The following is an 8,701-nucleotide window of genomic DNA, read 5'->3' as shown; positions in this document are numbered from 1 at the left end:
CATTGTAAGAAGGGAACATATATAAGAAGGTAGCAACCCAAGTATTGCCTTATATATAAAACTGTATAGATGAGAGTTCCTCCGACTTGCCAAAGCAGGCCATCCTACCTGAGAGTATAACTCACAGTGGTGAGTCTGAGATTTACGGTTAGTGATGAACCTCAGAGAAGCATGATACACAGTATCAACCATTCAAAGACATTGAGCAGAAGCATTTCAGTTTTAACTTCAGATTTTTCACAAGACACATATTTTACATGTGGTTTGATGGTGAGCGAGTCATCAATCAAGAGTGTGAACCAACTCTATTTTATAACCTTCAAGAGTGGTTACTGATGGAATTGTTTGGGCCCATTTCCTTGATTTAGAAAACAACATGAGCTTTGTTTTGTCTGCATTGAGAACAAGTTTAAGCTGAAGTAATGAGTGCTGGACAGCAAAAAAGGCTTTCAAGGAGTCAATGGCTTGGACAGGAGTTGAACCACAGCTGTAAATAACTGTATCATCAGCAAGATTGTTTATGTAAATGATAAATAGAAGAGGACCTAATACAGAGCCCTGTGGCACTCCGTTGTGCACTGTAACAAAGTCAGAACAGAGAACATCAGATTTTATGCACTGATACCTATTGTTGAGGTAGTTTGAGAACCATGCCACTGCTCTGTCAGAGAGTCCCGACTGGAAGACTCTAAGTTTTAAAATACAACGATCAATAGTGTCAAATGCTTTTGACAAATCAATAAAAAGTGATGCACAGTGTTGTTTCTTATCAAGTACAATAGTAATATCATTTACCACTCTCATTGCAGCTGTGATAGTAATGTGATTTTTCCTAAAGCCTGATTGATATTCAAATAAAATGTCATTGGTGTGTGAAAACTCCTTTAACTGCTCACACACAAGAACTTCAAGAACGTTGTCAAGCACAGATAGATTGGATATTGGTCTGTAATTAGTTAACCCTGCTGAGTCGCCCCTTTTAATACAGGAGCAACAAAAGCTGATTTCCATACTGAGGAAATTTCATTCGTATCCAGTGTGAGGTTGAAAAGTGTTGTGAGAGGCTCTGCCACAAGAGGAAGAGTGAAGCAAAGCAGAATAATATTATAATAAATGATCATATCAGCATAAATATATCAGCACAGACAAAGTCCAGAGGTCCAGCTCAGCAAGTCTTATTAGTGACCACTGCTTGTCACAGCTGTCAATCAAACCAGTCATGCCAACTTAAAGCCTCAACAAAATCCCCCCAAATTTGTTTTTTTTAAATGATCTCCTGTACAGTTTGTATGAAGGTGGAAAATATCCATAGAGATGAGGAATGCTTGTTGTACCAGGTTGTAAACATGTTTATTTCTGCTGTAAAGTTGGACTTTTTAACATGGGAGTCTATAGGGACTGGTTCACTTTCGGGACAGCCTCTAGTGGACATCAGAAGAACTGCAGGGTTTCACCCTGGCGGTTGCTGCTTAATTTTTTGATGAGCATCTAAACTTTAATAAAGATGCGATATGCCTGTAGATATAAAAATGAGGACTCATAAGAAGAGCTTTGTACAGTTTTGGGTAAAAGTATTTGCACCTTCTTGATTTCTTAGTTTTTCCATATTTGTCACATTTGCATGTTATTAGCTTTAGGAGGCAATTTCTTTTTTACACAGGCCCAGGTACATTTTTTAGGATTTTTTTTCCCTAATAAATTAACTCATTTGCTAAATATTAACATTTGTTTCATGACTTAAAACATGTAGGTGTATAAATATGCAAAAAAAAAAAAAACCCTATAAGAAATCAGGAATACAAATACATTCTCACAGCGCTATGCACCCATACAGATAACCTTTTTGATTACATGTGTCACCATGTCCTGTCCTGTCAGAAGAACATGCTCGTCTTCTTGCTTGCAAATGGCAACAGAGTCTTAGAGCTTGAATCCAATTACTCCCTGCAAAGCCACAGCGTGGACCCAGCTTTGCAGAGTGGGTTGAGTCAACAGGAGGGAAAGGTGGACTGGTGGTGTTTCAACAAGCTGCTGCTGGGAAGACCTTTAATCTGAGTGGGTTTAGAGAGCAAACGACGGGCTCAGAACAACAAAACGACCTTTAAAGCTCTCTGAGACACCGTTGAATTGCCGTGGGAGCTCCTTCAGTGCAGGCGTCCTCCCCTGTTTGCAGGAGGAGTGGTATAGTCCATGTTGCCTAGGTGAGTTGACACTGCTTAGTGGGATAGGCCGTATCAGCAGAGCCCATTGTTTTCAGGGGCTTTGGCTACTCAGACTCCTATGTGTGTGTATGTTTCCACTCTCTGGACATGTGTGGTTTTTAGAAGATAAAGAGAAGATTTCCACTCCCAGGTACTTCCTCTATTCCTCTCTCCCTGTTTCTGTCTTTTTTCTTCTGCCTTTTTTACTTCATCATCTCCTCTGATTCAATCAGTTGGTTTCCTCTCAAGTGGGATTAAATCAGGAAGCAGTGAATAACTTTGAGATAACGGCAGCTTCTCTCTGCCTAGATGATATATAAAGGTTGAGAAGCTGAGGCACATTTTACCAAAGCCTAACAAATAGCTTGAGGGGAATTTTTTCTGTTTTCCTTCATTTCTTGTGGATTCGCACTGAGATGGAAAGAAGGTGGATGGCATTAATGCAGGTAAACCATATCTGTGTGGGTAACTGATTCTCCGCTTTAGCGGATATGCTCGGTGTGGATTTAAGAGGCCTGTAATGTGTGTGGAGTCTTAAACCTGTTGCTCTCTGTTATCACAAAGATAAGTAAGCTGTTTTTTTGAGCCTGTGTTCATGTTTGTTGGCAGGATTTTAGAGGAAAAAGGACATTTTTGATTTTACAGGGACTTTCCAAAAACCCCATCCCCTGACATTTATATAATTCAAAGTGAAACTGATGTGGTGTTTTATAGGCTTATCGTTAGCTTAAAATGTTCACAGATTTGAGAGCCTGTTACACAGTTCTTAGATTTTAAAAGCTGCAATCATATAAAATGCTAACAAAAGACACCCATAAAAAGAGAATGAAATCAAGCGCGTCTTCAGGGATTGTTTCTTAGATGTTGTTGGAAATAAATAGTACATAAACATAATTTTTAGGAGACTGGTTTGCTGCTTAACAGCTGGAGTTGAATGAAAGCTTCTGAAAACAACGTCTTCAATTCCCTCTGCATCTATATGTTAATTTCCTGGGGAAAGCTTCAGGTTTCAGAACATTTTCCTCACTTTACACTAAAACAATATTTATGCCCAAAGTGCTGACTTGTAGTAATTTGATTACATATAGTGTGAAATGTTGCATTATATGGAAACTGGTCAGATGAAATTTACTTCATTGGTCAGTTTATAACAAGCACATGTTCCTTAATGATTCATTTTTTAATAAATAGCCTTTTGATTTTATATATTAAGTTGTATAAAGTTATATTAATCAGAATTATTGCTTTGTGTTTCTTGAGACTGAAGTAATGCTAGTGAGCACAGGATCACAGCGGTGTCCTGGATACAAACATAATACAAATATCTTTGTGGACTTTGTTGTCTGCAGTTTGCTGTTGTCATTTCAGCCTCCTGGACTCTTTTGCTTCGCTTTTTCATCTGTATTCACATTAGACTTTAAAACAAAGCAACAGAGTGCTGAGCAATAATAAAGGCAACAAACCTGAAAACTTAAAATAGTAAAATGGAATTAAAAGCAATTTCAGATTCAATGCAACGGGAAAAAAGAAGGAATAACTGGCACATATACACAAGTATAGTAGCAAGTATATAAAATCAACCAAATAATAATAATTACTATGTTAAGTGAAGATTATTTATTAAGTGTCTTTCACAGACAGCCACAAAGTGCAGTACACACAAAAAAGAGTAAAACAAATGAGAAAATTAAGTGCCATAGTAGCTAATGTACAGAGACAGTAAGACACAATAAAATAAACAGATCGTTAAAAGTAAATAAATAAATAAATGATGATGATACTACTACTACTACTACTGCTACTACTACTAATAATAATTATAATTATAATTATAATTATTATTATTATTAGTTTTAAATGCCCAATAGAAACCTTGTTTAAACAAAACAGGAGTGCAGAAAGTCAGCTAAATAGTAGTAGCTAATGGTAGTGCTAGCCTGGGTTCCACACACTGAAAGGCACTGTCTTCCCCAGTCTTTAATTGTGTACGAGGAACACTAGCAAATTCTTAGCCTGTGAATGAAGAGATTTCCCAACAGTTGTAGGGCCCAGACAACAAAAGCTCAATCACCTTTAGTGACTAGAAGAGCCTTTGGGTTTGGTCCAAAGTCACGCCAGAAGGTCTCAAGCAGCATCCGGGCTCAAGCTCAAACTAACAGATAGGAAGTGAAGGCTGCAAGGACTGGTGTGTTGTGGTTGTTCCTTGTGCTACGTGTTTAAAAGCCTGATAGCAGCATTCTGTGTGCCTTAGGATAACTGATAACTGGATCCTGTTCAACATATTCAGGTTATCTTGCCTTTATCTAGTTTCACTTATCCTAACATTGATAATCAGGCTCAGCGGTCACATGAAGATCATTATCAGCTCAATGATTGTGTTCACATGAAAGTGTTAAGTTCAGGTCTGCTGGGAGCAGACAGGCTGATTTTACAAAGGAAGGTAGAACCACGGTGTTAGAAAAGTGTGTGATGCTTCTCAGTATCACACCTCTGTCATGAAGGCGCAGTAGAGTCTGGCAGTAGTTCCATTAAGACGTGCAGCTCCATTCACAAAGCTCCATTCTTCTACACCAAAAAAAGAGTTGACCAATCAGACTTGGCGCGCATGTACATCTTAAAACCCCTGAAGGTTCTCATCTATGTAGTTTTTATGATGTTGCTTAGCAACCACCCACAAAACTGCTACATTTGTAGCCACATTTTGACTTTACTGCATAACAAAAAGATCTCATTTAGACCCACAAAACTTAGATAATGTGCCACAGCCTGGCAATCACCTAACAGAAGTAACAGCAGAACCTCAACATTGCACAGGACCCATCAAAAAACTGGCTGATTATTATACTGAATCACATTTTGTCACTGCTATTAAGTATATCAGTTTGCCAACAGCCTGAAAACAATTTTTAAAAAAAGCTGTAGCATGGGCATGTAGTAGTTGAATTAATTTGTATATTTATTGTTAAAGCTCATTGTAAAGAGTAAAAAGTTTATCTGATCTGCTGTTTTCTGGAGATTTGATAGATCAGCAGGACGTGATGTCATACTTACTAATGCCTAAATTTGATCAGGTTAAGACTAAAATTAGGTTGCTGGGGTTTTTTGTAAGGATACTTGAGACTGTGACTCTGAATTAGTCAAAATTGAAGATGTTCCAGATGTTTGGTGATCCCGTATTTGAACAAAGTTTTTGCACTTTTCTCGGCACTGCATTCGATTCCTCTTCTCTCCTCTTTGTTGTTCTTTTTTTAAAAAACTATTTCTTTGTTTCCCGTGGCGGGCAGTGACACATCGATAAGCCCAGCTGTGATGACGCTGGCACTTTCTTTTGTGTGGGCAGCGTTCACAGCTCAACGGGGGCGAGATCAGCCCCGCAGACGGCCGCTTGTTTGGGTTCCAGTGTCAGCAAGATGGTGAATCAGCAGCATGTGAAAGGGTGAGGGAGGAATGGAGTGACACAGGGAGTGGTGATGTCATATGAGTGATAAATAATCAAACATTTCTTGCATATGTCAGTATCCTGCTGTGGCTCAGCTAATTAATTACAAATACAAAGGTTTGCTCGTCTTGTTGGGAAAACAAAAATAAATTGGGCACTGAGCTGTCTCAGTTACAAAGTTGAGCTTTTTAAAGAAGCTATGCAGAAGGTTCCCTGTGCAAATTCTGACACTTCTGGGTATGATGCATCAGGGAAACCATGTGAAAAAAATCTTCTGCCTTTTTATTCCCTGAGGACAAGATTATTATGAAACAGTGCTAAAAAGCAGAAACTGAGGTTTCGAAAATAGAAGAAACTGCAGTTCCTCTAGTGGCCACTTGGGGCTTGATTCAAGACTCAAGTGGCCGCTAGAGTTCCCATAGTTGAGACTATAGTCGTCCATCTTTACAGCAAAAGTAAACGCGTTTCCATCCTACTACAAAAAAGATTTTAATCTCTAAGTTTCCCCTTTCATAACATCTCTGAGCAAGGTGAATTTTATTATAACTAATTAATTAACAACAGTACTGAGAGCACACTCGCCCATAAAATAATTAAGTGGAATTCAAATGTTTATTTTACCACTCTGTGCACTAAATCCCAAGACTCATAATTTTCTGGAGCATTAATCTTACCTTTGCAACAGTGTTGCAAAAGTAAGATATAGAGTTTTATCACCATTTTACACAATAATGTCTCTGATTGGAGTAGGTGGTGCTCATAGGGCTCATTTATGCAGAAGAAGAGTCACATGACATGTGAAATCCCCGTTGTTATGAGAGCGTGCACAGAGACTGACGTAGAAAGTGTGGCTTAACAGAAAAAGTTGATAACCACCTTCATGATACCTGTTATCTCCAACTGTGGTTTTAGGATTTGCCAAAACAGCCTGGCTGTGTTGATCTTCCTAATGTGCACCTCGGATTTACCTCCAAACAACATCCATGCATGTCTGGTATTTGTGGGTTCAAACACTGCTATAATTGAAGGCTCACATGTGCTTTTGCCAGTTTTAAATGCAATGCAGTCTAACACATGTTGTGAATCAAATATAAAGATCAGACGTGGCTTTGCTTTTCTGACTTTTTAAATCACAAGTTGGACAATAGTAGATCATCTGGGTCTGAATTAGCTGTGAAATTGTTTAAAGTTAAACTAACTGGACACATACATCAGTATTGGTCAACCTAGCAAATTAAATTAATGGTGCATTCATCAAAAGCTCCCATAAAAACCTGAAACCCATCTTTACTGTTTTGCCTCGTTGGCCTAAAACAGCAAGAATTGGAGTAAAGATTGGCTCTTGGAATAAAAGCATATACTCACTGTATGGCTATAGCTAAGCAGCCTCAGACCTTTGTGTGGTTCCTGTGGTGTTTTAAAGTTGGCGTATCAAAACTGTTGACTTGTGTGAATGTTTACAGCACAGTAACTGTAAAGAAGTTTATTTGTCTCGTTTTTAGAGCAGCCGCATATTTAAGTGAACGTGATAAGGTGGGGGATTTGAACAGTAACGTGCCTTCACACACAGTTTTTAAACTGCTGCAGAGCTGTCACCGTCTCCTCCCCCTCTTTGGAGGAGATATCTCAGGGTGAGGCAGTCACTCAGCCTCTGCCCCCTCAGTCTGACATTTGCTGGTATCTCTGAAAACAGACGTGGACCTGGGCCAAACATTCCTGTCTGTGCAGCAGTTCCTGGGAAGGACACTGAAGGAGATAGTCAGCAGTGGGGAAAAAACAAAGGTTGTGTGAGAAAAACCTTTCATAGAAAAATGTGTTCGTTTTAGAGGTTAAAACCAAGAATATTTTTGAGAGGTTGACATAAGCCACTGATATCTAGACTTTTTGACCACCGTGTTTGATTTTACTGAGCCAGAAGTGTACATTTTTGAATGATCACTGGCTCCTGTCCAGTTGGGCATTTTAGCTTCAGATACTACAGGGATTGACTCCTTTTTAAAGACGGCCTCAAGTGGCCACTAGAGGAACTGCGGATTTTGGCACTGAAGTTTTTACTCTCAGCTAAAATTTAGTGGCATGTTTTCAAAGCACATCATCCAGGTAGTGTCAGATTTTAGGACCTGAATGGCTTAATCCCGCCTTCCCATGATCGTGCTTGCTCTGTCTTCATTTACTTTCCCAGCAGCCTCAGTGGCTCTGCAGAGGCAGCAACTCCCAGACCAAACACTAGATTACAGCAAGGACGCTGGACAGGACAATAACTCCTCCTCCCCTCCATTTTCTCAAATCCCCCACTTTATAATCCTCAAGGAAATCTCCTCCCCCGAGGAGGAGTGTGTTTGTGTGTGTGTTCAGACTGGGAGCAGCAGGAGGAGGAGGAGGAGGCAGTAGCTCTTGAGTCATGGGGTTGTCAGATTCCTCTGGGTGCTCGTCTCCATCAGGCTGGTGGGAGTACTCATGTTTAAGTGCGTCTTTTTTTGTCCTCAAGTGTTTTTTAAAAAGAAGCGGGTGTGGAGAAATGGAGGGAAAGTGTGCACTGTGAACCAAAACTATCAGCTTACACGTACACATGAAACAACTTGTTTCATGTAGCTGGTAAGTTACAATGTTTAGTCCTTCATTAATATCATTGTTTAGTTAAAATAATAGTCCTGATTTCTGCACGGTGTCAGATAGATCTGAAGACTTGCTGCTGTCTGGAGCAGGTGTGTTTTAGATATTTATACGTTTTTGACCTTCGAAGCCTTTTTCGACAGATACTTGGGGATTTTATTGTAAGTTTGAGCATTTCTTTCAGATGCAAGCTCCCTTTTAGGTCATTGAAAGCTGACCGCCTGCAAAAAAAAAAAAAAAACGCAAATAAAATCCCTCCAGGGTACACAGACTTTTGGAAACAGTGACAGAGATACCTGCGTTTGCTTCCTGATGGCGTCACACTGTGTCCTCCCCTGGCTCCAACTAAGCAACCAACCCTCTGCTTCCTCTGTACATCATGTGATGATGCAGAGATTATTACTGAAACTCGATGAAATGCCGCTCGGCTCTGAAAGGTGCTGGAGAG

At 39.6% G+C, this 8,701-nt stretch overlaps 1 protein-coding gene across 5 annotated transcripts in view; it reads left to right on the top strand.

The window, feature by feature from the left end:
• The first annotated feature begins 2,241 nt into the window (after positions 1-2,241).
• Positions 2,242-8,701, top strand: part of LOC102790571 (protein Shroom2) — a 29,288-nt gene continuing 22,828 nt past the window's right edge. For 2 of the 5 annotated variants that reach the window (XM_006792867.3, XM_087836347.1), the window contains exon 1: positions 8,030-8,235. In XM_006792867.3, the coding sequence (XP_006792930.2) occupies positions 8,210-8,235 (26 nt within the window). In that variant the 5' untranslated portion in view covers positions 8,030-8,209. Of the gene's footprint in view, positions 2,353-8,029; positions 8,236-8,701 lie in introns of those variants that run through there. The other 3 variants (XM_006792866.3, XM_035908648.2, XM_006792865.3) reach the window with 3 other exon arrangements.

This window comes from Neolamprologus brichardi, chromosome 23 (genome assembly GCF_056152115.1).
Source record: "Neolamprologus brichardi isolate AB-2024 chromosome 23, ASM5615211v1, whole genome shotgun sequence".
NCBI classification, from domain to species: domain Eukaryota; kingdom Metazoa; phylum Chordata; class Actinopteri; order Cichliformes; family Cichlidae; genus Neolamprologus; species Neolamprologus brichardi.
This window is presented reverse-complemented; position numbering and strand designations above follow the sequence as displayed.